Here is a 25,784-nt window from a genome sequence, read left to right as displayed (position 1 = left end):
TCTCTAATCCACTATATGGTATATATATATATATATACAATAATAAGTCTCTAATCCACTATGTGGTATTTATATATATATATAGATAGATCTACAACCCAAACCAAGAGTGTATATATATGAGGTGATGATAATGTACCCTGCTTCGCCTGTGAAACTCAACCCCAAAACGCGCACGTCGATGCCTTGGATAGTCGTGTGCTGGAGCTTCATATATGGAAACGTCAAATGTTCGGGCGGGGTGGCCGCCGCCAGCACGGCCGCGGCGCGGGGGCCCGCGAGCCCCAGCACCCCCGTGGTGTCTGACGTGTTGACGATCTCAACGTCACGAAATGCATCGGCATGCGTATCCAACCATCTAATATCAACAAATTATCTCTCCTATTTCTAAAATAACCATACTTGATAACGATAAATAAGACATATCTACACTAATTGGGGGGTCATCCACGCAATATATATATACTGTCCACAACGACGTATTGTTACTGTGCTGATTCTAAACTGGAGCGACATGGAGAATGAATCATCGACTCAACGTACAGGAGAATTGAGCCAATTAGATTGCAGGAAACCATCATCAACGTTAAATTAGAGTGTGACTTCAATTAGTGTGAGGATACCAATCGCCGGTAAGGACACCTTTTTGACATTCAAGTTGAGTACATAGAAAATCGATCGATGGATTTGGCAAAGGATGTCAACCATATTTTGAATAAAAGGAGTAATATCAAAAAATATCAAATATATATATATGCGAAGAACTACCGCAAGTCGTGCAGCTCGGTGCCAGCGCCCGTGACCACGTAAAACGACTCGTCTGTTAACGCTGTCACAGTGAGCTCGCCCAGGACTTTGCCGAGGGGGGTGCAGAGGTGGCAAATCCGGATCGATGCGCCGACCTTACAAATAAGTCCATGTTTGTTTACAATATGTAAGTCCACAACACACTGTAAAGCACATTGAGCCATGACATATTATAATGCGTGCATACAATCATGTCATTATAATATTCAATGGAACCACCTCAACTCGATATATATACAAGTATTGTGCTCAAACATTCTCCATATATATATATATATTCACAAACAATACGAAGAATGAAATAAATTGTGCTCAAGTGGTATTGCATCGTGCGAAAAACGGACAACACATACAAAAAACAAGACGCTCGCTACATCATCCCCAATGCATCAAGGGCATAGTTTACTCCCATGCCCTACCAATATAAATAAATATTATATATATGTATAATATTTATATTACTATACAATCACGCCCCTGACGACATTATATATTTATTTTTCTGACGTACTTTGGGCACGGAGTTGGCACACATGAGCTCCAAGAACGCGCGCGCCGACGGTCCGTGGACTTGAAACGTGGCAAACGAACTCAAGTCCGTGAGCCCCACGCGCTCCATCACGGCGTCGCATTCCCGTTTCGTCGGCCCAAACGAATTGCTTCGAAAGTAGCTCGGTTCATGGCCTACAACAAAGTTATACATACTGTATATGCTCCGTTGTCCACATATATATATGTGTGTGGAGAATGTTTGGCTGAAATCGCAATATATATATATGTGGACAACCAAAATTTAGATAGTATTGTGGACTGGTGGGGATTTTGAACTGAATTTTGGGCAGGTATTCCCACTAGTATATGACGGCACATACCCTCATTCGATGGATATATATATATATTAGCGAGGATTTGATTGGATACTTGAAATTGTTTAGGGTTTTGATTGGTCGATTGTCTGTATTATTGGTCCTTCTATTGAGCAGCTAGCTCCTCACTTCACTTCTTTCGGAATCCACTTGACAATGCATATATATATATATATATACCTGTCAAAACCGAATCACAAACAGTAATATCATAACAGTATTGACACCAGTAGCCTTTATATGTTCTCTCTTTTTAAAACTCGTACCGATCTCAGCGTCGGACGTGGCAAACCAGTGAGGCACTTCCCATCCCGAGTGCAAGCCAAACTGCGCGCCGTGTTGGGCCAGCGTCTCGTACAAACGTGAGACGCGACTCGTCGGGCGACCCGCCTGCTTGTCTAGTATCGGATGCGAAATCAAGTTATTATCCCCGTAGCTTTCCCGCGCTTTTGCGGCCGTGAACGCCGGCGTGGCCCACGCTCCATATCTACCCACGATTGATCTCATTGTATCAATAGGTTTTGCATTGTATACATTGGATTCAACATACGGTGATTCTCGTCGATATCTCCCATAGGCCAAGTTTGCATGATAAAGACAATATATATATATATATAATATATAATATATATATACACCCCTAGATCCAAGCTTAGGATTATACTTATATATATATATACAAACGACGATTCAAACCAAAACACAAACAACACGATGCAACATCCTAAGACGGATGCAGGACGTAGTTTGACACGACCATCAATGTGCAAGGGTCGGATAATAATTCATATATTTCACAAACTATAATAATTACTAGTAATATATTTATATTTCACAAACTATACCAGCTAGGCAACCTCTTCATTTCAAATCTCAACCAACCTCAACCAACCTCGACCATGCACGTATCCCACGTACAGTACATGACAGCTCAGTGAGCTAAGTAACATTTTCACTGAGTAAATGTCACACACTAGCATTATCGAGATAGACAGCAGCACAGTGTACTTTAGGATTCGTACCGGGCGGGGTCGATCTCGGTCAAGTCATACGGGGGTTCTCCATGTAAAATCCACTTGGCCACGTAGTCGCCACACCCGCCGCCGTGCGCGATGCCATATGACATGCCGGTTGCGATAAACACATTTCTCAACCGACGGTGGGGCAAATACCCCACGAGGGGTAGCGCGTCCGGCGCATAACAGATGGGGCCGCACGTGACGTTTTGGATGCCTAGATATTATTTATATATATATCCAACAATTCTTACGTTTTCTAGGACGTGTGTTAGTATCGTATACACGAGTGTACACTTCAGAGCAAATATATATATATGTAATTTCTGATAAAAAAAAAGTATATACAATGGCAAGGACGTAGCCGCCGCATGTACTTCAATGACAGAGCTTGGGATCAATATATATATATATCAACAGTATGAAATGTGTATAGTTGAGTCGTGTACCTGCTTCTTCGAGGACTGGCATGCGATGCATGGCGGCTTCGAGGTGCGGAAGGAGGCGGTCGACGTCTGGGGCAAACAATTCCTTGCCGAACTCACTTGGCACGCCGTTCGACTGCCAGTCCGTGCGCACTTTCATGTCGGTTCCCTACAGTAGCATGTACAATAACAGTAATAACCCACGAAGGATGACGTTGATTTATCCAAAACAATCCATTATATATATATTGTACTTCGGCCGGATGAGGCGCTCGAATTATATATATATATGAACCATTCCAAGACGAAAATACGCCTTGTTGGTAGGAAGTAAGTAGTGCAGTATCCTCCCAGTGTAGTGCAGTAGGTGTCGTAGAATGTTATACTATTACATCTGTATAAATCAATACAATCATTCATGATAGCGTGTATTTCATACAATCCCTCCTTTTGCATACATACCCCGTATATAACAGGTTCACAGAAACGCCATCTTATATACATATATGCTCAAATACCCCATTCAACAGGTTTTCTATTTATATATATACTTGTGCAGTCTCCACCATGCTTACCGCTTCGTATGGCCCGACGAGCATCCCCGTGCGTTCTTGGCGGAGGTAGTAGGACGCTTCCAGGTCGCGAATCACGGGCAGTTGGTCGTTGCCTCTTGCGGCCACTTGGGCGATCGAGTTGGTGATCACATATTGATGCTCGATGGTCACAAGGGGCAAGTCCACGTTGAGCCATCCCTGGAGCAGCTCGCGGCCCCAAAACCCCGTGCAATTGACAATCTAAAAAGGAGTACGTGAAACCAGAGCAGAATAAATGGCCAAGTGTTTCAAACGTGTAGAAAACATAAAGTGGACGAACGTACAGTGTTGGCGTGAATCGTGCCTTTGGCCGTCGACACATGCCACGACCCGTCCGACTGTTCCGACAGGTCCAAAGCAGGCAAATGCTGACAGATGTGCGCGCCATGAAGCTTGGCGCCTTGGGCCAGGGCCATGGTCACACTACCACGATACATTATTGCGTTTGTACTTATGATATATATATCAAATCGATTCGAAACTGGAGCCCTCAGCAGAATAAGAGAATGGATTAAAGAACCGCCAAAGCCAATCAAATCACATTACAGCCAATCCAAACGTTTGACTCGGCCGCATGAGGCAAAACCATATATATATATATATATACTATTTTCGTAGAGTATAGTTTGTACAAGTTTAAATGGATTCGAAAGCTATTTGGCGAAATAACAACTCACAAGTCCAAATCTGGCTATACATATATATATATATATATATATTGTGAATTCGCTGTACACTTTTAAAATTCGCGTGGTTTATCTAACGTTAATCAATATTGATTTATCACGCCGGAGTTCTGATTGGTTGAATATACTTGTCCTTTCTGTAAGCTGAGCCAATCAAATCCACTCAAAAATGAATATTAGCCAATAGCGTCAATATTCGTGATTCGATTCGGCGGCAAGATCATTCGATTTGACGGGATCTGGAAACCTCTTTGTATGAGTATTAATTCCAACCCAACGTTCATATTAAATGGGGGCTCCGTTTTCACACATTAACAAAACTGTTATGTTTACATTGGAGTGATATGGAGAATCGAACAACGTAGCCACATAAATGTACAGCAAGAACGAAATAGCCAATCAGATTGCAGGACAGCATCATCCCAACCTCGAATTAGTGTGTGACTTAAAATTAGTGTGATTACACTATCACCACAGGACAACGTTTTTTGCATATTAAACTCACATGTCAGGACAAAGAATCGATCGATGGATAGATTTGGCGACGCAGCAGCATAAAAGTCCAAATGTAGGGTAAAAGAACGAAATATAATAGAAAAGAACGACCACCACACGAGCGAAATCTCGTAAAGTACGAGAACCACACACAAGGGGGAAACATGGTTCAAATGTCGTTATCGTGAGCTACGAGGAATTCCTTTATGAAGATGATACCTGTACGGGTCAATGTAGCCGTCGCCCTTGGAGTAAATGCCGCCCAAGATCCCGTCCATGTTCAAAAGCGGATGCTTCGCCGCGATCTCGTCCGGAGAAATAAGCGCTTGGAACGCTTCGTGCCAATTCTGACGACTTTGCTGGAACCTAAGCATGGTATGAAGAAAGGACGGGAATGCGATGGCCATGGTACAGTACTTGGCTTCGTCCATGCGAGCGGATGTCGTGCAGATGCGGATGCTCCCAGGAGTATGCAATCCTACATTCTACGTCGACCCACAGTGTATCTCGTATATGTCGGTCCCGCGAGTGCGTGGTACGTACCTGCCCAGTTTCGGCTTCGAGAGTCTTGTACAAGTTCAAGCTGTAGTTGTGGAACTTTTTCAAGTTGATGCCCGGGTTGAAATACGTCACAAGGCCTGCCGCGTGCCACGTCGACCCCGCTGTCAACTCGGTTTTTTCGAGCAACACGACGTTCTTCGCGCCATACTTTGCCAAATGGTACGCGATGCTCGTGCCCACAACGCCGCCTCCGATCACGACCACCTGCACATACACATTGTATTGGTTTGTTGATGTACATGCACTCGATACACATACGTCGGACGAATCGGGGGCATTTTGCGTTGATGCTGGGGTGCCGACGCTAGGAATCACGCATAAAGGGTAAGTGCCCTCGTCAAGAAGTCAGATACATGTGTGCATAATATTCATCGGACCTGCTTAGATGACGTGGTATCATTCGCGGCACCGCCGCCCTGCGGACGTTGGAAACGCGCCACATAACGATCCTCGGAATGCCCTTTTTGCACATTTTCAGCGATTCGCACACTATTTAATAAATATAGGACATGATAGCTTCTACTTTGTATGAGTATATATTCATTACGGATATTATTATTCCAAGCGATCTATGAAGCGTTCTGATTGGCTGGTACTTTTGCAATCTTCAACCTCACGCCGATGGAGATGCAAAGGAGTTTCCAAGTCGTGGCCATCCATGGTGGTGCCGTTGTAACACATCATGCATGCGAAGCATCCACGTGCTTGACAATACTTCCGCGGTTGACGTAGACGGAATCGACTCCCTTGTTGCCGTCTCCATCACTCAGGAGACATATCTCCTGCATTTCTCCCTACTTGCTGTATTCAAGTGACCATATATTTTTGTACCATTCCTGACAACGTCATGGAAGGGTGCCCAGCAACTATGTGCGCCAACTTGAATGTATTTACGTCCAACATTGCTGCTTTGCCATCTCACAGAGGATGGAACACTGAACGACGTCTGTCGCAGTAAGACATTAGCCTCCAAGCCCAAAATACTGCTACCTCTAGCTAGAGGCACTATGCCATGGAGAGTACGCAGAGTAAACTATCATGCGACCATTCAATACACAACCGCATCTACCTTAGCACAATTGTATCGACAGTTGCCATACAAAAACCTGTACCCCCGTAGAAGCGTAAGGTGCGCGTTTGATGAACTGTTTCGCCATGCATATGTTTACTCCAGCCAGGGCCGCCCCCCTTTGAACCTTCCACACATTCGCTGAAATTACACCAACAATTCAATGTACCCCTTGACCAATTCCACATAACGTTACTACTGTATACACAAGGAAGTTGAACGCTGAAATATCGGTATCATAGATCATTGTGAAGAAGCAACGCTTCCGAGTGTCATCTCACAATTACAAGGATGCATAAACGGCGATAGGCGGCAGCGCCAACACGTGGCGAAAGGAGCTGCCGCTATCAGGATTCGACCCACGCCGTGCAACTGTCGCTTGAAACACATTGGACAGCCAGCCATCCACCATAAAGCCGTCAGCCGAGAATAAATGATTGATCTTGCATTCCAGTCAAGCCAACGAAGGTGAACGGACGGATGCCATTGGCAGATGAGCTCAAACTTGCACAATAATTAACCAATCAAACACGTTATATTCATTTGACCTCGATATGATTGGCCACGACAGCAGCCTCCGGAAAGCTCCTTGCGCATCTCAGCTTATTAAAGCTTTACATTGTGACTTATACTGTACAACTAGACCACTCAACCAATTATTGGGTCACTCACACACTTGGCCATTCAAGCACATTTCGCAGTCAATAGATGCGCCAAGGGCACTTCGTCAGTCAATTGCCTCGTTCGAACCCATGATACTAAGTTACTTCAGAGGACTTCGTACTTTGAGGTACTAACTTACTACCACTACTACTTCGTACCGTCAACTTGAACTGTCATGATTCGATGACAGCTAGTACTACGTAGTACTACTCCGACGCCTCCAAAAAAGTTATCTTAAATTGCTACTACCTACTAGTACTAGTAACGAATGTCCGTCCCCACATGAGGTAAACGCACATGAAGAAGTGTAGTAATGCATGGATGGTCGATTGACCGGTGCATACTACTATTAATATTAATACTAAGTCGTATTGAACTAGTAACTTAGTATTAATAGTAGAAGATCGCACCAACTTATCTGCAAAGTGCTTCCATGTTACGTTTGGGGACGATGTCGTTTTCGTTACAGTACAGATGGCTTGACAGGCTTGGACTGACTATCAGTAGCATCACTCCCCCCAACATCTGCCCAGTCGCATCTAGTGGTACAGTAGTAGTATCCATGAAAGATCAAGTCGTCGTCGGACAATCAGACGAGTACTACCATACGTATTGGTCCTGACCATTCACTTGGTGTTGTTGTCAGTGAAAACTGCGTCGATTCGGACCTGGGCTCTTGTCCAATCGCGTGCAAGTGACGTGTCCCAGACGCTTGTGATTGGTCCGTTTATGTGTAGGATTGCGCCGTCGGATCTCCCTCCTGCCAATGACATGGTGGATGATCTGTGGTACGTCCCAGATCGTTGATCCATCACCAAGACCTGCGATTATTCCATTTCGCGAATGACCTCGATCATGCCAGCATCTCCCGTGCACCACACGCGCTTCCGGCTGCCAGCCTTGACCAGCGTTCAAAAGGAGCACTTTCGTCGGCTCGCCACGGGACTGCTGGACCAGGCGGTGGAGGAAACGGAGCTCCTTTCGACGACATTCAACATGGACCAAGACCACAACGACTACTGGAAACACGTGCGCAGCCACCACGGCCTCAAACTGTACAAAGCCGCTAAACCAGCCAACGGCAGTCCTTCCGCAGACCTCATGATGACGGGTATCGTCCAAGGCTCGCTGGACGACGTCATGACGAGCGTGTATGCTGACACAACCGCCATGTTTCAAATGCAGTCGGCACTCAGTATGCCAAAAGATCACCTGGACTGCGAAATCCTCCACGCGATCGACACCACTAGCTCGACCCATCCCCACCACCCGTATTACTTTCGAGGGTTGAAGTGGTGTGCGACCAACTGGCCCGGGCGCACATTAAGCAAACCGCGCGACTTTTGCTACTTTGAAGCCACGGGCGTCAGTACATCTAGTATTACTACTAGTACTACCAACAACAACACCGACGACACGACCTTTGGGTACTGTCTCATGGAATCGTTCGACTTGGCGCACTGCCAGTCGTTGGACGCGCTCTCGATCGTGCGAGGCAAGCTGTCCATCCGCCACATCTTCAAGCAGCTGCCCATCGGATGCGTCCTCGTCACCACACACTGCTCCATCGACGCATGCATGGGCGGGCCTCTGTCTTCGTGGATGCGCGACGGCAGCGGCAGCTCGCTGCCCCACTTGCTGGCGCTGTCCCGCGCCGCCGACATCGCCGAGTCCGTCCGATTGTCCATGCAACTGCGGCAACATGCCGGCGGGTGCCTTTCTCCGTCTCGGTCCTTTGCGGGCATGTTCCACGGATCGTCATCGTCGTCCGCGTGCAGCTTGTGCCAGCGCCACCAGCGCACAAACAACATGGCACGGAAGCGTATCGTGGAACCGTCATATGGTCAGCACATTCGCACGTCCAAGCGGCCGTTCTGCGAAGAGTGTTTGCGAACTGATCATCACTCGCTCACACGTCCAGATAACATCACTTGCACCACACAACAAGCCACACAGACCCTCCGCGAAGGCCAGCAGGTCAATCAAGCGCTTCCGTCCCGCCGCCATCACCAACAACATGCAGCCGCGACGGACCTTCCGCCGACAAAGGTCGTGCCTATGCTAGACCTTGACTACAATTCCCACGATGACGAGTTTGATGATGATGACGGCGAGGCGTCAGTGTACAGCGGTATTGACATTCGGTCCACGGTGCAATCGCATTTTGATATTTATGAGAGCGAAGACGAAGGCGATGACGTGGAAGAAGCAGGGACGCCCATCATGAGGGCCAGAAGGACCCATGCCGACCGAACGTGCTCCCAGCTCGCGCACTTGACGGCGAAAATGGACGACACGCTGCGTCTGCTCCGACGGAATAAGACCCACGTTGACTTTTGCCGAAGCCACGGCCGCGTCGAAGTGTTATGACGAGATGAAATGCTTTAATATACTGGCCATATTTACACGGAAACAAGTCGTGATTGCATGAAAGTCGCGTTGGTGTTCTGCTAGTAGTAGTATGTACTAGTAGTTCGAATGGAAGTGTCATTGAAGCGGACAGCAAAACTCGTTTTCTCCCAAAAATGATTGTGACTGTGAAAAGATATTCGACAGCACTTTCAATCTTGCTTTCAGTATACGATGTAGACTCTTGAATCTGAAAATACAATAAAAATAATACGGGTGAAATCCCACGACGATGACGGATATGATGTGACGCGAGAATGTTTTGCAAGTTATCCGTGATATTTTCTACTCGAGCCTTCACATACACACCCAAGGACGTTGCAAAGTTCACAAACTCGTTGAGTCAAGTGATACAGTCACTATGTCGAACCCTCTAGCTTCAACGACACACGACTGTTTACAGTGGGCCAGGTTCAGAACAATGCCAGGCTCATGTTTATCGTGCTGACCCTGACGCACTGCAAGCTCGCTGGATGCTGACCAGTCGGCGGCGAGCCACCAATTTTGACGTTGACTTTGCAAACGGTGTTGAACTGGGCTGTGCTTTCGCTGCGAACCGCAGTACCGGTATAACGACATGAGGTGTACAGTCACTCTTTACGCCAACAACGCTACCTACGTCATATATTGGACGAATTTACTCCGTAGGGTGGAGCCAACTGAAGGCGTTGGCATGTCAATTGCCAAAATTTGGTCGTCGGAAATTATCAACTTAGATTTTGTAGTACTACTGTACGTATTAATAACATAATACCATAGTAACAGTTAGCATTAACACAGTAAATTTTAACATGGACATATAAACTTATCAACTACGCAGTAAATTCGACGAAATAAATGCTCAGGGCAAATCGGAGGTAGAGGAGGTGTGGTTCTTCATGTCAGTCGCAATCATAGAGGTAGTAAGTACTAGTCACTACTAGTACTACGTAGATCATACTTAGTACTATTAATACGTACGAGTATTGTGAATGTCACCCAAGTTTGGACTTGTGAGTCATTTCGCCAAATGCATTCGAATTCGTTTGATCCAATTTAAGCTTGTACAAACTATACTATATAAAGATTAGTATATATAAGTTTGAGTCGAGTCAAACGTTTGGATTGGCTGTAATATACCAGATCGTGATTTGATTGGCTTAGGAGGTCTTTCATCCATTCTCTTTAGACTTTCGATTCTCCAGTTTCGAATCGATTTGACAATAATATACATTCTGGAACATGGATCCGGTACGAACCGAGCCTCGCCACCGAATCGAATCTCGAATCGATGCTATTGGCTAATCCATTTTTTAGTGGATTTGATTGGCTTTTGCAGAAAGGACAAGTATATTCAACCAATCAGAACTCCGACGTGAACTTAGACAAACCAGGCGAATTTTGGAAGTAAAATGCGAATTCACAATAAATGATTCATTTTTATCTCGTTGAAAGAACAATATAGCCAATCAAGAACAAGTATTAAAACGTTGACCAATGGGAGCTCGACGCATATAAATTATATTCACATATTGTAATATTATTATCGCCCAAACTGCAGTAAAACATCGCGGATTTCGTTCAAACATTTGTGTTTTGATTCGTGATAAACTTGTGACATTTGTTTGAGACAGACGTCGAGCGATGACCGCCGCCTCCCGCCCGTCACCTTCGCGGGTGCCTTCCTCGCGGTCCTTGATGTATGTGCTGATGATATTCGTCGTGTCTGCCACGTTGCTCTCCATGACGATGCTCGACATCTCGCCATTCATGAACGAACATCTCCCAAAGTACCATATCCGCGCCGAGACCGTGGCGTCGACCGGGATCAAGACCAAGTCGCGCGGCATCCTCATCTGCCTGTTCGACGCGATGATTCCCATGACGGTATCCTTGATCCAAGAGCTGCGCACTCTCGGATACACGGACGTGATCCAGTTGTACCATTGCAACGGCGAGCTGTCGTCGATCTCTCAGCGCATGCTTCATGACGTCGACTCGAACATTGAGATCGTTGACGGGTGTGTGGAGATGCAGGCCCTCGGCAAGTTGCGACACCAAGACGTCAACGGGTACCGTAGCTTTTGGCTCAAGCCGCTGGCGCTGGTGCACACGCGGCTCGACGAGGTGATCCTCATGGACGCAGACGATTTGGTCTTCCAGAACCCGTCCCGACTCTTTGACGTTCCAGGGTATCCCCCCGTCGTATCCTTCCTTCTCGACTCACTTCTCATGTCTCTCTGGCCGCAGATACAAAGACACCGGCACAATCTTCTTCTACGACCGCGAAATCCTCAAGCACGAGTACTTAAACGGGAATTACAACGACCAGTCGGGAGTGCACTTTCATTTATTACCCCTTAAATAATATTATTTACATATGTGTAGGACCAATCTACATGCTTTGGTGGACACGTTCAACTACGCTGGGGTTGGCTTGACGAAGAATCCGTCGGCGCATTTGCTGTCGTCATTGGCTTGGCATGGACATGCCGCCCATGAACAGGACTCGTCCATTGTCGTCGTGCACAAGTCCAAGGTACTTCCAACTCGTAGTACATGAATAAGGCTAAGAATAGATGAATACGACTAAGAATAGATGAATGAGGCTAAGAATAGATGATTTATTATCTATCGATAAACAGGCCCCTCGAGCGATGACTGTGCTGTGGACGATCTTGCAACATGACCGCCATCGCATTGGGTTTAGTTATGGGGACAAGGAATTGTTCTGGATGGCGTACGAACTTGCGCAGGAACCCTACTTTTTCTCGCCGTGGGCCAACACGGGCGCGGAAAAGCCGGGTAATATGGCGAACCACCCGGATACCATTTGCGGTACTGTTCATGACTGAATATTTACAAGAGTTATATTTTAATGTATATGATATGACCAACCTATATGTGTAGGCGGGTTGGCGCAATTCATGCCGCTGGTGTCGGGTAAAAGTGAACTGCTTCACATCAATGGCGGGTACGAATCATATTATTTGAATTGTTTGGTGTTGGTTTGTGTAGTATATTTATCTATCTATATATATATATATTTATGATATATATACTGTATACCAGTATATATATATATATTTATATATGATATATATATGATTTATATATATCACATATATATATATATATACAGTATATGTTGCCGTACACAAACATTTCATTTTTGAAAAGACGACGTAGTTTGTACCAGTACTTATGAAGTGCGTCGATTCTACGAATATGTAAAACAGCGTGGTATGGTGAACATATCGCTATAATTAGTCAAACTTCGCGTGGTTTATCGAATCAATATTGCATCACGCTGGACTTTTGATTGGTTGAATAGACTTATCCTTTCGAGCCAATCAAAATTGGCTTCGCCCATAGCGTCGATGATTCGTGATTTGATTCGGCCAAGGGGGTTGGAAATTCTTTGTATCGAATCAATGGTCCACAATATATTCTACTCTTTTCTCCTCGAGTGAGGCCAATATATCATTATATTTGGCGGCTTTTAGGTACATTTTCAACCCGTACTCGAACAACGACATGCAGTCGATGACCGATCCGGACGAACGTGCTAAGCAACTGCTCGACCAAGTGCCGGCGTTCGTGTCCAAGCGGCGGACACGGTCGAAAGCGCTAAATAAAGCGGAAGATGACACGGATCCGCTGGGGTTCTGGCCGCAAGAGTGCCTTGTGAACCGCGGGTCCGAGCCCATGAGACCTCAGGATGTCGCCGCCATTCGCATCCGGATAAAAAACGCTGTCGCAGCTGCCGTTACGCAACAACGTTTGCTGCAACAGGCCAGCTAACACGTGCAAACATGGCCACTCTTACGTGTACTATAATTGCCTGGACGACGATTCAGACTAACTAGTAATAACGTTATAATCGAATATACTAGTTCCTTGCGTAGTTAGTAGCTGTGCAGTTGACGAAGGGGCTAACAACTGTTCGACTTGGCAATCGTACTGTATTACAGTACGAGTAACAATTCAAAACTAGTCGTATGTACTAAATGTCGACGCACGAGATGGACTTGTAGCGAGCTAGTACGTAGTAACTATTAATAGTTAGTTGTTTTATCCATATTTACGATGGCAGTGCATTGTTTTACAGAAACTAATAATATCAGACCGTAATTCACAAATGTCATGTAAAATTGACCAATTTATGTAGTGAATCCAATATTGTATACTGGTATATGTTTGATTTGAGATTATTACATTGAAAAATATATATTTATATACAAAATGTACGATGAACTAGCATTGTATATCCAACTACTGTACCTGAATGGAAATATTGGACCAATAATGTACTGTTAATTTAACACTCCAATTGTATACATATTGGACAGATTATTATTCCATTGAACTATATAATCATATTCCGACGATGTCGTTGTATATCGTCGATTCAGGTGCAGATCAACGACAAATAATACTAGTCCCCACGCTTGAAAATCACCGTCCTAGTACTATATCAACCATAATTCACACTAGTACTACTAACTTTAGTATATTCGATTCCGAGTGTATATATAAGATATACAGAGTTTGGCTCTGTATAGTTAGTTTACATCGCTGGCGGCGTGGTGATTTTGCTTTCGATCTCTTTCTTAGCTGCTTCCAACTCGATGGCGATGTCCACAGCGCTATTAATTTTCCTTCTCATGGCAGCCGCATCTTGTTCACGAATGGGCTCCGACCCCCGATTAAATAGGCAAATGTCATTCCAGAGGTTATCAGGGTCATGTGCGCGCACCAGGGCCTTGGATCGGCGCCGCTGGGCGGACACGTTTGTCGGCAAGTTGCTCAGCAACTTTTCGCGCCGGCCTTCCATGTCCAGAATGGCGGCCAAGTGACTCGCGTGCGGATTAAACACATATCTAAAGGAACGAGTGTTTGAAACGCGTTTGAAACAACAAACGGGACTCGTACGCGCCGTTGATGTGGAGCAACACATGTTGGAAACGGACGTCTGGAACCCATTGCGCCAAGTCCCCTACAAAAGACAATACAGTAGGTATGGGTGATTCCTTCGGAATGATATCACTTTAGAAATGTCTATTGTTTTAAAATTCCCACATGATTGATATATATATATACTATTTTCCTATATGTTGAGATACATATATATATATATACAGTGGAACACACTTACTTTTTCGAATGGTCGGGGAACTCGATAATATCCGTGAGGAACATTTGGATGAGGATTTCTCGGTCTCGAAAGAACAACGTCCCCGTGTCTTTGTATCTACAAATCAATATAGATATATATATATTATTTCAAGTGCAATATATATATATATATATATATTGATCGAAGCTTTTTACCCTTGCACATCCCAGAGAAGCGCGGGATCGTGGAACACCATCACGTCCGTGTCCATGAGCATCACATGGTCCAACGATGTATGAATGAGCGCGAGCGGTTTGAGCCAGTAGCTTCGGAAGGAAGGCACTTGATCCTCGCGGAGCTTCCCCGACCCGACCATGTCGGTGCAGACGTCGATGAACTGGACGGACGGGTCCACGGCTAGGATGGTCGTCCTCGATAGCGGCGTCATCTCGTCGGCGCCGCAATGGTACATGTGGATTGCATCCGTGTTCCCGAGAGTCCGAAGCTCCTGCACGAGGGACAGAGCCATCGGCACCATGCCGTTGTGCAGGCACATGATAATGCCCCGGGATGACGACGACGACGACCCACCACCATGCGTGCGGAGGCGGTGGTCCACGCGCAAATAGCCATCGTCCATGGAGCACCAGTTGCCGCGCATGACGAAGAGGAACATCGTTGACCAACAGCACACACCAATCAAGAGAAGCATCCGAGGATTCACCCACAACGCCCCCGCCGTCCATGGAGCAGCAGCCATGGTACTGAATGATCGCAATGGGTTATGATATCACAGTCAACACGCATGGCGTGCACGTCTGGAACCCATTGCGCCAAGTCCCCTACAAAAGACAATACAGTAGGTATGGGTGATTCCTTCGGAATGATATCACTTTAGAAATGTCTATTGTTTTAAAATTCCCACATGATATATATATATATATATACTATTTTCCTATATGTTGAGATACATATATATATATATATGCAATGACATCAGGATGAACCAAAAGCATACTAGTAACTATTACGGGAAGTTCCAAGTAGTTTTCAGAAATAGCATAAATCGATTTACCTCTTTTTTGCAGAAAAAATCATTTGCTAAAAATATATACCTGGAAAAGGCCCTTACTATAATAGTATGTACCACCCAAATACATGTCAATCCCAACAGCGAATATATATATATATATATATATCGTCTGTCGTTGGGTCATACATTCAACTATACAAATATATTTTTGAAAAAAGACATTACAAAGGCATAATCATATATTTAAATAAGTAGATGATACCCATAAGCTACAGCAAAAATTTCAAGCATTGAGCGAAGTAGTTGAGCTATATACATACATCAGCTAATAAGGAGCGTGTATATAACGTAGCTGTAGTAGTAATACCACATAATGTATTGGGATGGTTTTGCATATCTCCAGGCCGCGCCGAGCCAGAATTTGCCCACGGCGAAAAGAAGTACGGCAAATGACTGAGTTCGTAAGCGAGCCAGAACAGTTCCTTATCTCCGTGTGTGAAAATAGGTCTATATTTGTGAATTTCTTGAGTGACCAAGTAGAACAACACGTCCATGGCGAGTGGGGCCTGCGAAATATCATATAAAAAACGCACTAATTTGACTGAAATGATAAATATTACCTTGGACTTTTGAATGACAGTGATCGACGAGTCTTGTTCGTGAGCTGCTTCCCCTTTCCACGCCAGCGAATTGAGCAGCGACGACGAAGGATTGTACTCGAGATTGAACTTGGCGTAGTCAAATGACTCGATTAATGCATGCAAGGCCAATCTAACGTACGAATAAATCGAATTTGGTTGAAATAAGTAGTGGATAAAGCGAGTCAAATGGAAAATATATAAAAAATAATATATATATATATACAGTGGAACACACTTACTTTTTCGAATGGTCGGGGAACTCGATAATATCCGTGAGGAACATTTGGATGAGGATTTCTCGGTCTCGAAAGAACAACGTCCCCGTGTCTTTGTATCTACAAATCAATATAGATATATATATATTATTTCAAGTGCAATATATATATATATATATATTGATCGAAGCTTTTTACCCTTGCACATCCCAGAGAAGCGCGGGATCGTGGAACACCATCACGTCCGTGTCCATGAGCATCACATGGTCCAACGATGTATGAATGAGCGCGAGCGGTTTGAGCCAGTAGCTTCGGAAGGAAGGCACTTGATCCTCGCGGAGCTTCCCCGACCCGACCATGTCGGTGCAGACGTCGATGAACTGGACGGACGGGTCCACGGCTAGGATGGTCGTCCTCGATAGCGGCGTCATCTCGTCGGCGCCGCAATGGTACATGTGGATTGCATCCGTGTTCCCGAGAGTCCGAAGCTCCTGCACGAGGGACAGAGCCATCGGCACCATGCCGTTGTGCAGGCACATGATAATGCCCCGGGATGACGACGACGACGACCCACCACCATGCGTGCGGAGGCGGTGGTCCACGCGCAAATAGCCATCGTCCATGGAGCACCAGTTGCCGCGCATGACGAAGAGGAACATCGTTGACCAACAGCACACACCAATCAAGAGAAGCATCCGAGGATTCACCCACAACGCCCCCGCCGTCCATGGAGCAGCAGCCATGGTACTGAATGATCGCAATGGGTTATGATATCACAGTCAACACGCATGGCGTGCTCTGATTGGTCAGTTCCTTATGACCCATTATAATATTTCGTATTTTTGCGAACGAGAAATCAGAATACAAGGTCAATCCGATGATACATTGAAATGTCCTCTTATTGGCCAATCAAACCACATACTTCCTCTGTTTCAGGTTACTGCCGACATTTACTTTGAATTGACACAGGCAATCGAGCCCTCACTCAATTTGGGCGAATGATACTTTGAAAGGGAATTGCATGAATTTTCGCAAAAGATTGGTTTATAATCAGCGCTTAAAGCAATTGTAAGCCAATGAAATGTCATAAATGTTCGATATTGATAGAAATTGAAGAATTACAGCCAATAAAATGCAAATGTCGCCAGTAACTTGGAACATGCGAATTTTGAAATGTCGGCAGTAACCTGGAACAGAGGAAGTATTATTGCCAGGTTTTGAGGTTTCAATAACGTTATAGCGAGGGTAATTAATGTGCACAAGGAATAGGTACAGTACTCCCTTGTCACCGCAATAGCAATTGGAGTATGTACGACAGCTTGAGCACGATATAACGAGGGTATGTGCTGGTTACTCACCGATGGTTCCTGGTGTTGGCAGTCATCGTGGGGCCTTCACTGTGTATACTAAAGTTAGTGTATTGTATCCAAGGTCGATACATACTCCAGTCACCCCCCCCGGGCGCCTTGACACCCCGAAGAAAGCGCTTGGTCACCATTTGTCCCCATAATGATACCGTCTACAGTGCCATTAACGCAACGTTAGGGCGTAGAACTTCACGCCAACGCGCTTGGCAACTACGTTCCCCCACAAAGATATCGTGTTTTGGGGGTCGGAACCCAACTTTGTTTTAGTGTAGAATGCCGCACACTTTTTCACCCTTGTGTGAACGGGTGCGTGCGGCGCGTTGGCCGACGAACATGGACACATGGGGGGGGGCACACAGGTCGACATTGGACAAACTTGCGAGGATACCGCGCAGCAGTGACGTGTCGAGCTTTACCATTGGGGAAGTGTCAAACAACTTGTAGGCAACGTCAGACCCGACAGTCGCCTGATTACATGTCACCGTTTGCTGTGCGGTCATGACTACTGTACGTTCGTGCACCAGTAAATGGGGACGGAGACGTTGAACATCGTCACATCGTACAGCTTTGAAACTTAGCGACCATCCAGTCCGTCGTAACTTGCCAAAATAGAATGTCCTTGCGGGGCTACAGTACTTTGGGCGGCGTCGACGCAGCTCCCGTGGCAACGTACGAATGTGTTGCTCCACATTGGCATTGACGCTCTACCCCCGCCAGCGACCATCTTAACCAACTCAAGTCCCTCGTTCTCCCTCGGTCCTACAGTAGTACCCGATACCCCCACATGAAAAACTACCCCGGGGAGTTGAAACACCGATCACCATGACTTGACTCTTGACGGCATTCAAATAGGTGCTAAAGTATCCAATGTCCGTACCCACTAGAATTAGGGAACTGAACTCGCGCATGCTCCCCGTAGATGGATTATCCATATCAATTGCTTTAGATTCTCGAGGGGCGAAACCAGTCAGTGAGCTCAACGTTACTGTACCCCTCGTGGAGTTGCAATGTCTAATCACGAGAGACGGGAGTCCAGAATATATTCGAGCGACCAATTCGTATTAACAGTAAGTGTTGATGGAAAATGAATTAAAAGAGTGGAAATATCCATACTGTAGTAGTAGGCTGAAAACAGTTCCGAGCCACTTGATTTTAACCAGTTACCTATCAAAAATTGCAGGTGATTGGCTGAAAAATTTCAGAGTGATTCTTTTCTACCAATCATGTATCGTGGCACGGAACCAAGTTGTCACGGAACGGCGCCCATACTAGTACGTACATAACTGTAAACACGTTAACGATATGGCTATAATTCATGTCGTCATAAGTGTTTATTCTAACCTGGAGCGATATGGAGAATGAATGGACACAACCAAATGTACAGAAGAATTGGCAGAAGTATTTAGCCAATCAGATTGCCGGAACCATCATCAACTTCGAATTAGTGTGACACCAAACATACAAATTCAGTAAGTCTTACATTGAATTGATGGATAGATTTGGCGATTCGGCACAAAAGTCCAAATTTTGGGTAAAAGGACAATATTGTACCAGTAGTTTTTATTCTAAACTGGAGTGACATGGAGAATAAATCGACACAACCAAATGCTCCGGAGTACACAAGAATTGACAGAAGTATTACTGTAGTAACGTTTATTCGCGTTTATCAGCTAGCTAAGGAATCTATTGCGCCTACACCTAGCGGACTTCGCATATTGTCCTTTTACCCAAAATTTGGTTGGACTTTTGTGGTGTCCGTGAAATCCATCGATCGATTCTTTGTACTGAAGTTTGTATGTAAAAAGTTGTCTTGTGATTGCAATCACACTAGTTTCTTGCATACACTAATTTGATGTTGGTGATGGTTTCCTGCAATCTGATTGGCTAAATACTTCTGCCGATTCTTGTGTACATTTGGTTGAGTCGATTAATTCTCTATGTCGCTCCAGATTAGAATAAGCACAACAATATGTCGAACTTTAGACGTCCGAGTGCTGGGGCAGAAGTATAGAGCCAATTAGATTGTGTGTCGGTGGTCCATCACCGACATCTAATTAATGTGATACCAATCACAACAGGCACCCTTTTACATACAAATTTCAGTACAAAGAATCGATCTAGATTTAGCACAAAAGTCCAAATTTTGGGTAAAAACGACAATATATGCAGCCAATCACAAGTCATGTTGAATTACTGTTACTCCGGAGTACCAGTAGTACAGTGTATACTGCACACTATTTACATAGTAGACCAATCCAATACTCCCGCCACTGCACAAGCGCTGGCCGCCACCATGCTCATGTCGTCGCGGCATGCAACGGAGCGGTACTTAGCACGGACACGCGTGATGCCTCTCCTTGGCACATGCATCATGTGCTTGTTCGTAGTGTACATCTGCATGATCAGTACATCGGCCGTCGCCATGAAGGATGGCAAGGACGTGTACGAGTCGATCAGCAAAGACCAATGGCTCGTTCAAATCCAGCGCCACCACGACTTCTCGTCGATTCGCCGTGGCATCCTCGTATGTGTGTTCGACGCGATGATTCCCATGGCGGCGTCGTTGGTGCTGGAACTCCGAGCGCTGGGCAACACGGACCTGATCCAAATGTATCACTGCAACGGCGAACTCTCGGCCGCGTCCCACCGCATCCTGTACATGCTGGACGCGCGGCTGGAGATCGTAGACGTGTGCAAAGACTTTGTTGCGTCCGGGCGCCTTCCTGCGGCCAAAGCAAACGACTTCCGCAGCTTCTGGTTGAAGCCACTGGCGCTCGTGCACACGCGGCTCGCGGAAGTGATCCTTCTGGACGCGGACGACCTCATGTTCCACGACCCAAGTCAGCTCTGGCAAACTCCGGGGTATATGGGAGGACTTCCTTCAAATATATAGGAGGGATTCCTTCACATCGTTTGCGAGAATAGGTACAAGGAGACGGGCACAGTGTTCTTCTACGACCGCGAAGTAGCGAAAGCCGAATACCTTAACAACTGGTCGGTCCACCGATTCCAGCGCATGTACGTGTACTCTCCATATACACAGCCATATGTCGAAATCAATGGACATCTAAATGTCCACGCTCTAGTTTTATTTCTCGTGTATTGTTCGAGTATATATATATATATATATATATTAATATAGTTGTCTTTGTATTGTATCCAACCTATGATTCATATATTCGCTTGTATTATTTCTTGTGTATTGTTCGAGTATACATATATATATATATATATATGTATATTTATTTATTTATACACCTAGTTGTCATTGCATGAACCAAAATATATCGCCTTATACTACGTAGTATGCTGATTATTATCATTTCGTGCTGTGGATTTATGTATATTATATATATACATATATATATATATATATATATACGTAGTTGTCATTCTATTATCCAACCTATTATACCGTTCGTTAACTGTAAGCTGGTTCATATTTTCATTTCGCGCTGTGGACGTGATATTGTTGGATGTTACCTTGAAACTTGCTTCAAACCACCCATATATATTGTGAATTCGGCGAATTAAACTTGCAACTTTCGCGTGGTTTGTCAATCACGCTCGAGTTGTTCTGATTGGTTGAATATACTCGTGCTTCTTTCTGTAAGAGCCAATCAAATCCACTCAAAATTGGATTCGCCAATAGCGTCGATTCGTGATTCGAAATATTTGTACCGAATCCACAATATATATATATATACATTGTTTGGGTAGGCTCAACCTGCACGTGCTCGTCGACACCTTTGAGTATGCCCAGTTCCACCTGATGAAACGCCCATCCAAATACCTTGAACGCACGTTAGCCTGGAATAAGCACTCTGCCCACGAACAAGACTCGTCCATCGTCGTCGTAAACAAAGGCGCCACGTCATCCGTCGCCATGGACGTGCTGTACCATCTGGTGATGCACACTCGGTACACGTTGGACTTCTCGTACGGGGACAAGGAGCTCTTTTGGCTCGCCTTTGAGCTCGCCCAAGTCCCGTACTCGTTCTCGCCGTGGGCCAACACTGCCGCCGCCAGCCCCGGCAACATGGAAAAGCATCCGGATACGATATGCGGTAACATACGATTCTATTGGTCGAAATGTATTTTGTTTTGCCATTCTATTGGTCAATTTGAGAGTGATGGGTACAACTACTAACTAGGGGGTCTGGCGCAGTGGATGCCGTTGGCGGAGGCCAAGTCGGTGCTGTTGCATATCAATGGCGGGTACGACGCGTACTACTAGTGGTTTGAAGGGGAGTGAATGACGTGGGGTAGGTACATTTTCAACCCGTATGTCAACCACGACATGTCGTCGTTACAAGATCCGGCCGCGCGAGTTGCTGAGCTCGTTGCTGCGATCCCGACCCACGTGTCTCGGCAACGGAAGCGCTCGAAACCGCTCACGACCCCCGAGGATGCGGCCAATCCGGACGGGTTCTGGCCCCAGGAGTGCCTGTACAAGCGCGGGTCGGAAGCCATGCGACCCCAGGACGTCCGCGCCATCGAGCGGCGGATACACAGTGCCATGCGCATCGCAATGATCCAACAACGGGAACTCGCCCTCGACAAGCTCAAGAAGAAGCATTGACACACATCATTTCGAATTCTGTAATGCAATGGAAAACACAACCCTCTATTATTTGTAGTCGGAATCAGTAATAAGTTCACTTGGCCATCGCTCGAGCTACAAATAACAACACTGATATAGGGCTTTCGAGCTAAATTTGGTATTTTCGATAGAACGACGTCAAATCCACCTGAAATCGTCGAGCGTCATTTTGCTTGAACTAAATATACTCACTGTGACTCATTGCACCGGATATGCCTGCAATTTGATTGGTCGAAAGGCTTTTATTCGGAAATTTCATTGGCTACTTCGTTCCGTCGAGTACTGCGTCGATTTATTTTGGTTCGTCGATTCTTCGATGTCCATTTTAAAATCGAATTACCAATAACGTTACAGTAACCTTTTGAAATGGAGCGCTAAAAAATACTAACGTCGAGGCAAAAGTCTGTCCAACAAATTGTACTTTTCGAGCTAAGAGTTACAAATAACATTCCAATAATGATAACGTGTTATTCTAAAAAATCGGCAAAAAAGTCGAAATGAGAAGCTTGGATGTAACGGTTATCACGTCCCTTGGATGAAATATCGAAACCCGCATGAGTCCTTCTGACAGCTTCTTCGTCAGCACGCACGTACATGTGTACTAACGTTATATAGTAGTACTAGTACTTCGTAGTACTACCTTAGTACATATTAGTAGTAATTTCAAGCCAACTCTTTCGTGATGTTACAGGTGTTTTCAGTTCACCACGTATTTCGTCAATAGAAATGTAGCGTTAGCTCCACCACCACGTTCAAACAACCATCGCGCATCTTTTGAAGGCTTCAAAGATCTGACATGTTTTCTTGGGAATGAATAATCATGTTGAATTGTTATTCCCAATCAACATGATAATTCTAGGCTATTTATTCTAACAAGTACTCCAGCAGGCTGGAGTACTTGTTAGGAGTTGCCAGCCAATAATATACTTCAAAGTATAGTATGTAGTATAACTTACTACAGCACCTAAGTACTGTACAACCTTGACTTCGGCGTCAGAAAAACGTCGGGCACATACAGTATTTACAGTATGCTGGGGGATTTCTGGGAAAACCGGCAAGTCCGGCTTCTGAGAATTGGCACGGTTCATGTTTATCCGGATGGGACATTTCGAACACTTGGGGCAAACGTGTGAATCCGAGGCGGGACAAACGTGTGATTCGATTCATGAATTTCGTCATTCGACAATTTCCTCGGTAGATCTCACATAACGAACGATGCACTCGTCGGCGTCGTCGTCGTCTGGTAGTGGCACCGGCAGCAGTCGGTTCCCCCTCACGCCGCTGACCGTAGCGCAGGAAAAACAATTCCGGGTCCAAGCGTCGGCGCTGCTGAACAAATCCATCCAAGATTGCGAACGCACCCTCGCCGATGTGGACGCGCAATGGAAGTTTGTGCGGCTGCATCAAGGACTTAAAGTGTACAAGGCTAAGCCGTCGTCGCAAGCTCCTTCCGAGCTCATGGTAACGGGGATCGTCCGTGGGTCGCTGCACGACATCATGAGTTGCATGTACGCAGACACGAGCTTGCAATTCCGCGTGAATTCGGCCCTGCTTATGCCCAAGGAACACCTCGACTGCGAAGTGCTCCATGCAATCAACACCAAGGACAACACCGTGAATCCGTTTCGCTTCAACGGGATCAAGTGGTGTGCGACCAAGTGGCCGGGGGGTACCATGAACAAGACCCGCGACCTGTGTTACTTTGAGACGACCGGCATCACGCAAGCACGCGACTCGCAAGGCCAACTTCTCGAGTACGGCTACAGCATCATGGAATCGATCGAGCTGCCGCAGTGTCCGCACTTGGACATGTATTCCATCGTCCGAGCCAAGATGAGCATTCGACATCTCTTCCGTGAACTGCCCTTGGGGTGCACGATGGTGGTGACCCATTGTACCGTCGATCCATCGGGCACGCTTCCGTCTTGGATGACTGATTTCAGCACGCTGCCGCATCTGCTGTCCATTTCCCGCGCGGTGGAAGTGGCCGAATCGATTCGCTTGTCCAAGGCGATCCATGACCAATCGACAACTGCTACCCAGTCGACAACTGGCAACACCAAATGGACCGACAGACTCTCCATGTTCAACCGCGGCTCGGACTGCGCTTTGTGTGACCACGGCGGCCAATTCAAGCTGGAGAAGAAGCGCATCGTGGAAGCGGTCGTCGGCGGCGGCGTCAAGACCGCTGCCAAGTACTTCTGCCCAGTGTGTTTGTCCCAACAGCGCCAGAATGTGGAATCGACCGAATTTTTACAGCCGCTAACGTACTCGATGGTGAGCAAGCCGTCCAGCGCGACCATCTACAGCGACGACCTATCTGACGCCATGTCGGAGCTGTCGTCGATCTACGAAGACTTGGCGCCGATGCCGCCGCCGATTTTGGACTTTGACGATGACGACGCGGAAGAGTCTGTGTACAGCGGTCTGGATTTCGACTACCGGTCGACCTGTTTGTCGGAGAACTCGACGTCGTTTTGCGGCACGGAGGACAGCGCCGTGCTGTACGAACATGCGTCGCCCAGTCATTCTCATTACTCGATGCTGTCCAACAGTGTGCGGCACGACGGCAGTCCACGGAGCAGCCACGGCAGCAGCGATCAAGCGATCTCACCGTCGATTCTCGCGCATCAGCTGCTGCAGCTCAACCTCCAAATGGACAACACGGTCGACATTATGCGAAGGAATCGACTGCGCATGTCCAGTTTGCAAGGGCCGCCGCCCACATTGTCGACGTAGGAGGGCGGCTTCGGACCTTATTTACATAGAGATTGATTTATGGAAAAGTACCCTGGTATTTTAATAGAAGTTGGAACACAGTCTTGACACGTTGTACTATGTTGTTGTATGTGGAGCGACGAAATAATGGTGACATATTTTATTTAAATACAATTATGGAATCGGCAGTAGTTCTCAGTATTATTAATACCAGTACTTATTAATACTATATACCGGTAGCAATTGTGGCTGTGGTTGGGACTTATGGGAAATACCTTCAGGCTTGAAGTTTGTGTGAGCAATAAATACTCCTTTTAGGCTGCTCAATAATAGTCATCACATCGGCCAAGCCTTGACTGTGGCCAGCTACAGTGTCTGTAAATGCAAACTACCACCATAGTACCGTATAAGCATATGTGACTTGGATAATATCGAATCGAAAGAGGGAATTAGTACATGAGAACCAGTACAGTACTAAGCTTAGTACGCGATCGCAACAAGAAACTCACGCAGTCACAA

General features: G+C 45.9%; 7 protein-coding genes across 17 annotated transcripts in view; 4 read left to right on the top strand and 3 right to left on the bottom strand.

Moving 5' to 3' along the window:
* Positions 1-5,897, bottom strand: part of H257_17359 (hypothetical protein) — a 7,583-nt gene extending 1,686 nt beyond the window's left edge. Inside the window, exons 1-14 of one of the 6 annotated variants that reach the window (XM_009846132.1) lie at positions 5,827-5,897; positions 5,708-5,753; positions 5,432-5,653; positions 5,306-5,373; positions 5,108-5,254; positions 3,992-4,130; positions 3,690-3,908; positions 3,139-3,283; positions 2,696-2,906; positions 2,556-2,612; positions 1,940-2,160; positions 1,319-1,491; positions 769-902; positions 140-358 (exon numbers count right to left, since the gene is read on the bottom strand). In XM_009846132.1, the coding sequence (XP_009844434.1) occupies positions 140-358; positions 769-902; positions 1,319-1,491; positions 1,940-2,160; positions 2,556-2,612; positions 2,696-2,906; positions 3,139-3,283; positions 3,690-3,908; positions 3,992-4,130; positions 5,108-5,254; positions 5,306-5,373; positions 5,432-5,653; positions 5,708-5,753; positions 5,827-5,891 (2,066 nt within the window). In that variant the 5' untranslated portion in view covers positions 5,892-5,897. Of the gene's footprint in view, positions 1-139; positions 359-768; positions 903-1,318; positions 1,492-1,939; positions 2,161-2,555; positions 2,613-2,695; positions 2,907-3,138; positions 3,284-3,689; positions 3,909-3,991; positions 4,183-5,107; positions 5,255-5,305; positions 5,402-5,431; positions 5,654-5,707; positions 5,754-5,826 lie in introns of those variants that run through there. The other 5 variants (XM_009846136.1, XM_009846137.1, XM_009846133.1 and 2 more) reach the window with 5 other exon arrangements.
* Positions 5,898-8,029: 2,132 nt separating this feature from the next.
* Positions 8,030-9,608, top strand: H257_17358 (hypothetical protein). The gene has a single exon (XM_009846131.1). The coding sequence runs from the start codon at positions 8,037-8,039 to the stop codon at positions 9,549-9,551; it is 1,515 nt and encodes a 504-aa protein (XP_009844433.1). The 5' UTR covers positions 8,030-8,036; the 3' UTR covers positions 9,552-9,608.
* Positions 9,609-11,141: 1,533 nt separating this feature from the next.
* Positions 11,142-13,469, top strand: H257_17357 (hypothetical protein). Its single transcript, XM_009846130.1, has 6 exons — positions 11,142-11,761; positions 11,820-11,900; positions 11,958-12,108; positions 12,215-12,407; positions 12,480-12,543; positions 13,076-13,469. The coding sequence occupies exons 1-6, from the start codon at positions 11,214-11,216 to the stop codon at positions 13,371-13,373; spliced, it is 1,335 nt and encodes a 444-aa protein (XP_009844432.1). The 5' UTR covers positions 11,142-11,213; the 3' UTR covers positions 13,374-13,469.
* A 614-nt stretch (positions 13,470-14,083) lies between these two features.
* On the bottom strand, positions 14,084-17,335 carry H257_17356 (hypothetical protein). Of its 3 annotated transcripts, none has more exons than XM_009846128.1 (6): positions 16,776-17,335; positions 16,602-16,697; positions 16,342-16,492; positions 16,042-16,287; positions 14,505-14,568; positions 14,084-14,452 (listed from the first exon to the last, which is right to left on the bottom strand). In XM_009846128.1, exons 1-6 carry the CDS (start codon positions 17,318-17,320, stop codon positions 14,379-14,381), a joined length of 1,176 nt encoding a protein of 391 aa, XP_009844430.1. In that variant the 5' UTR covers positions 17,321-17,335; the 3' UTR covers positions 14,084-14,378. The 3 variants fall into 3 exon arrangements, with proteins under 3 accessions (XP_009844430.1, XP_009844429.1, XP_009844431.1); XM_009846127.1 differs by having other exon boundaries at positions 16,089-16,287; XM_009846129.1 differs by lacking the exons at positions 14,084-14,452; positions 14,505-14,568 and having other exon boundaries at positions 15,912-16,287.
* An 872-nt stretch (positions 17,336-18,207) lies between these two features.
* Positions 18,208-18,852, bottom strand: H257_17355 (hypothetical protein; the record flags this gene model as incomplete). Its single annotated transcript, XM_009846126.1, has 3 exons — positions 18,208-18,411; positions 18,581-18,648; positions 18,741-18,852. The coding sequence occupies 3 exons, from the start codon at positions 18,850-18,852 to the stop codon at positions 18,208-18,210; spliced, it is 384 nt and encodes a 127-aa protein (XP_009844428.1).
* A 1,340-nt stretch (positions 18,853-20,192) lies between these two features.
* Positions 20,193-22,588, top strand: H257_17354 (hypothetical protein). Of its 4 annotated transcripts, XM_009846124.1 has the most exons (6): positions 20,193-20,269; positions 20,332-20,806; positions 20,870-20,962; positions 21,665-22,011; positions 22,099-22,162; positions 22,214-22,588. In XM_009846124.1, the coding sequence occupies exons 1-6, from the start codon at positions 20,257-20,259 to the stop codon at positions 22,524-22,526; spliced, it is 1,305 nt and encodes a 434-aa protein (XP_009844426.1). In that variant the 5' UTR covers positions 20,193-20,256; the 3' UTR covers positions 22,527-22,588. The 4 variants fall into 4 exon arrangements, with proteins under 4 accessions (XP_009844426.1, XP_009844425.1, XP_009844424.1 ...); XM_009846123.1 differs by having other exon boundaries at positions 22,099-22,588; XM_009846122.1 differs by having other exon boundaries at positions 20,193-20,806.
* A 1,112-nt stretch (positions 22,589-23,700) lies between these two features.
* On the top strand, positions 23,701-25,380 carry H257_17353 (hypothetical protein). Its single transcript, XM_009846121.1, has one exon. The coding sequence runs from the start codon at positions 23,763-23,765 to the stop codon at positions 25,284-25,286; it is 1,524 nt and encodes a 507-aa protein (XP_009844423.1). The 5' UTR covers positions 23,701-23,762; the 3' UTR covers positions 25,287-25,380.
* Positions 25,381-25,784: the final 404 nt, after the last annotated feature.

This window comes from Aphanomyces astaci, assembly GCF_000520075.1.
Source record: "Aphanomyces astaci strain APO3 unplaced genomic scaffold supercont1.104, whole genome shotgun sequence".
In the NCBI taxonomy this organism is placed as follows: Eukaryota; Oomycota; class Saprolegniomycetes; order Saprolegniales; family Verrucalvaceae; genus Aphanomyces; species Aphanomyces astaci.
The sequence above is the reverse complement of the archived record's forward strand: the minus strand, read 5'-3'. Positions and strand labels throughout refer to the sequence as shown.

Excerpts from the sequence above, each read along its gene's own strand:
- H257_17356 (XM_009846127.1), bottom strand. The coding sequence starts at position 17,320 with ATGGCTGCTGCTCCATGGACGGCGGGGGCGTTGTGGGTGAATCCTCGG. Across the intron at positions 16,698-16,775 it reads CTTCTCTGGGATGTGCAAGG|ATACAAAGACACGGGGACGT; the intron begins GTAAAAAGCTTC and ends ATTGATTTGTAG. Across the intron at positions 14,453-14,504 it reads TTGCTCCACATCAACGGCGC|ATATGTGTTTAATCCGCACG; the intron begins GTACGAGTCCCG and ends TCGTTCCTTTAG.
- H257_17357 (XM_009846130.1), top strand. The coding sequence starts at position 11,214 with ATGACCGCCGCCTCCCGCCCGTCACCTTCGCGGGTGCCTTCCTCGCGG. Across the intron at positions 11,901-11,957 it reads AACGGGAATTACAACGACCA|GACCAATCTACATGCTTTGG; the intron begins GTCGGGAGTGCA and ends ACATATGTGTAG. Across the intron at positions 12,109-12,214 it reads TCGTCGTGCACAAGTCCAAG|GCCCCTCGAGCGATGACTGT; the intron begins GTACTTCCAACT and ends ATCGATAAACAG.
- H257_17354 (XM_009846122.1), top strand. The coding sequence starts at position 20,238 with ATGCTCATGTCGTCGCGGCATGCAACGGAGCGGTACTTAGCACGGACA. Across the intron at positions 20,807-20,869 it reads CAGCTCTGGCAAACTCCGGG|GTACAAGGAGACGGGCACAG; the intron begins GTATATGGGAGG and ends TTGCGAGAATAG. Across the intron at positions 22,012-22,098 it reads GCATCCGGATACGATATGCG|GGGGTCTGGCGCAGTGGATG; the intron begins GTAACATACGAT and ends ACTACTAACTAG.
- H257_17358 (XM_009846131.1), top strand. The coding sequence starts at position 8,037 with ATGCCAGCATCTCCCGTGCACCACACGCGCTTCCGGCTGCCAGCCTTG.
- H257_17353 (XM_009846121.1), top strand. The coding sequence starts at position 23,763 with ATGCACTCGTCGGCGTCGTCGTCGTCTGGTAGTGGCACCGGCAGCAGT.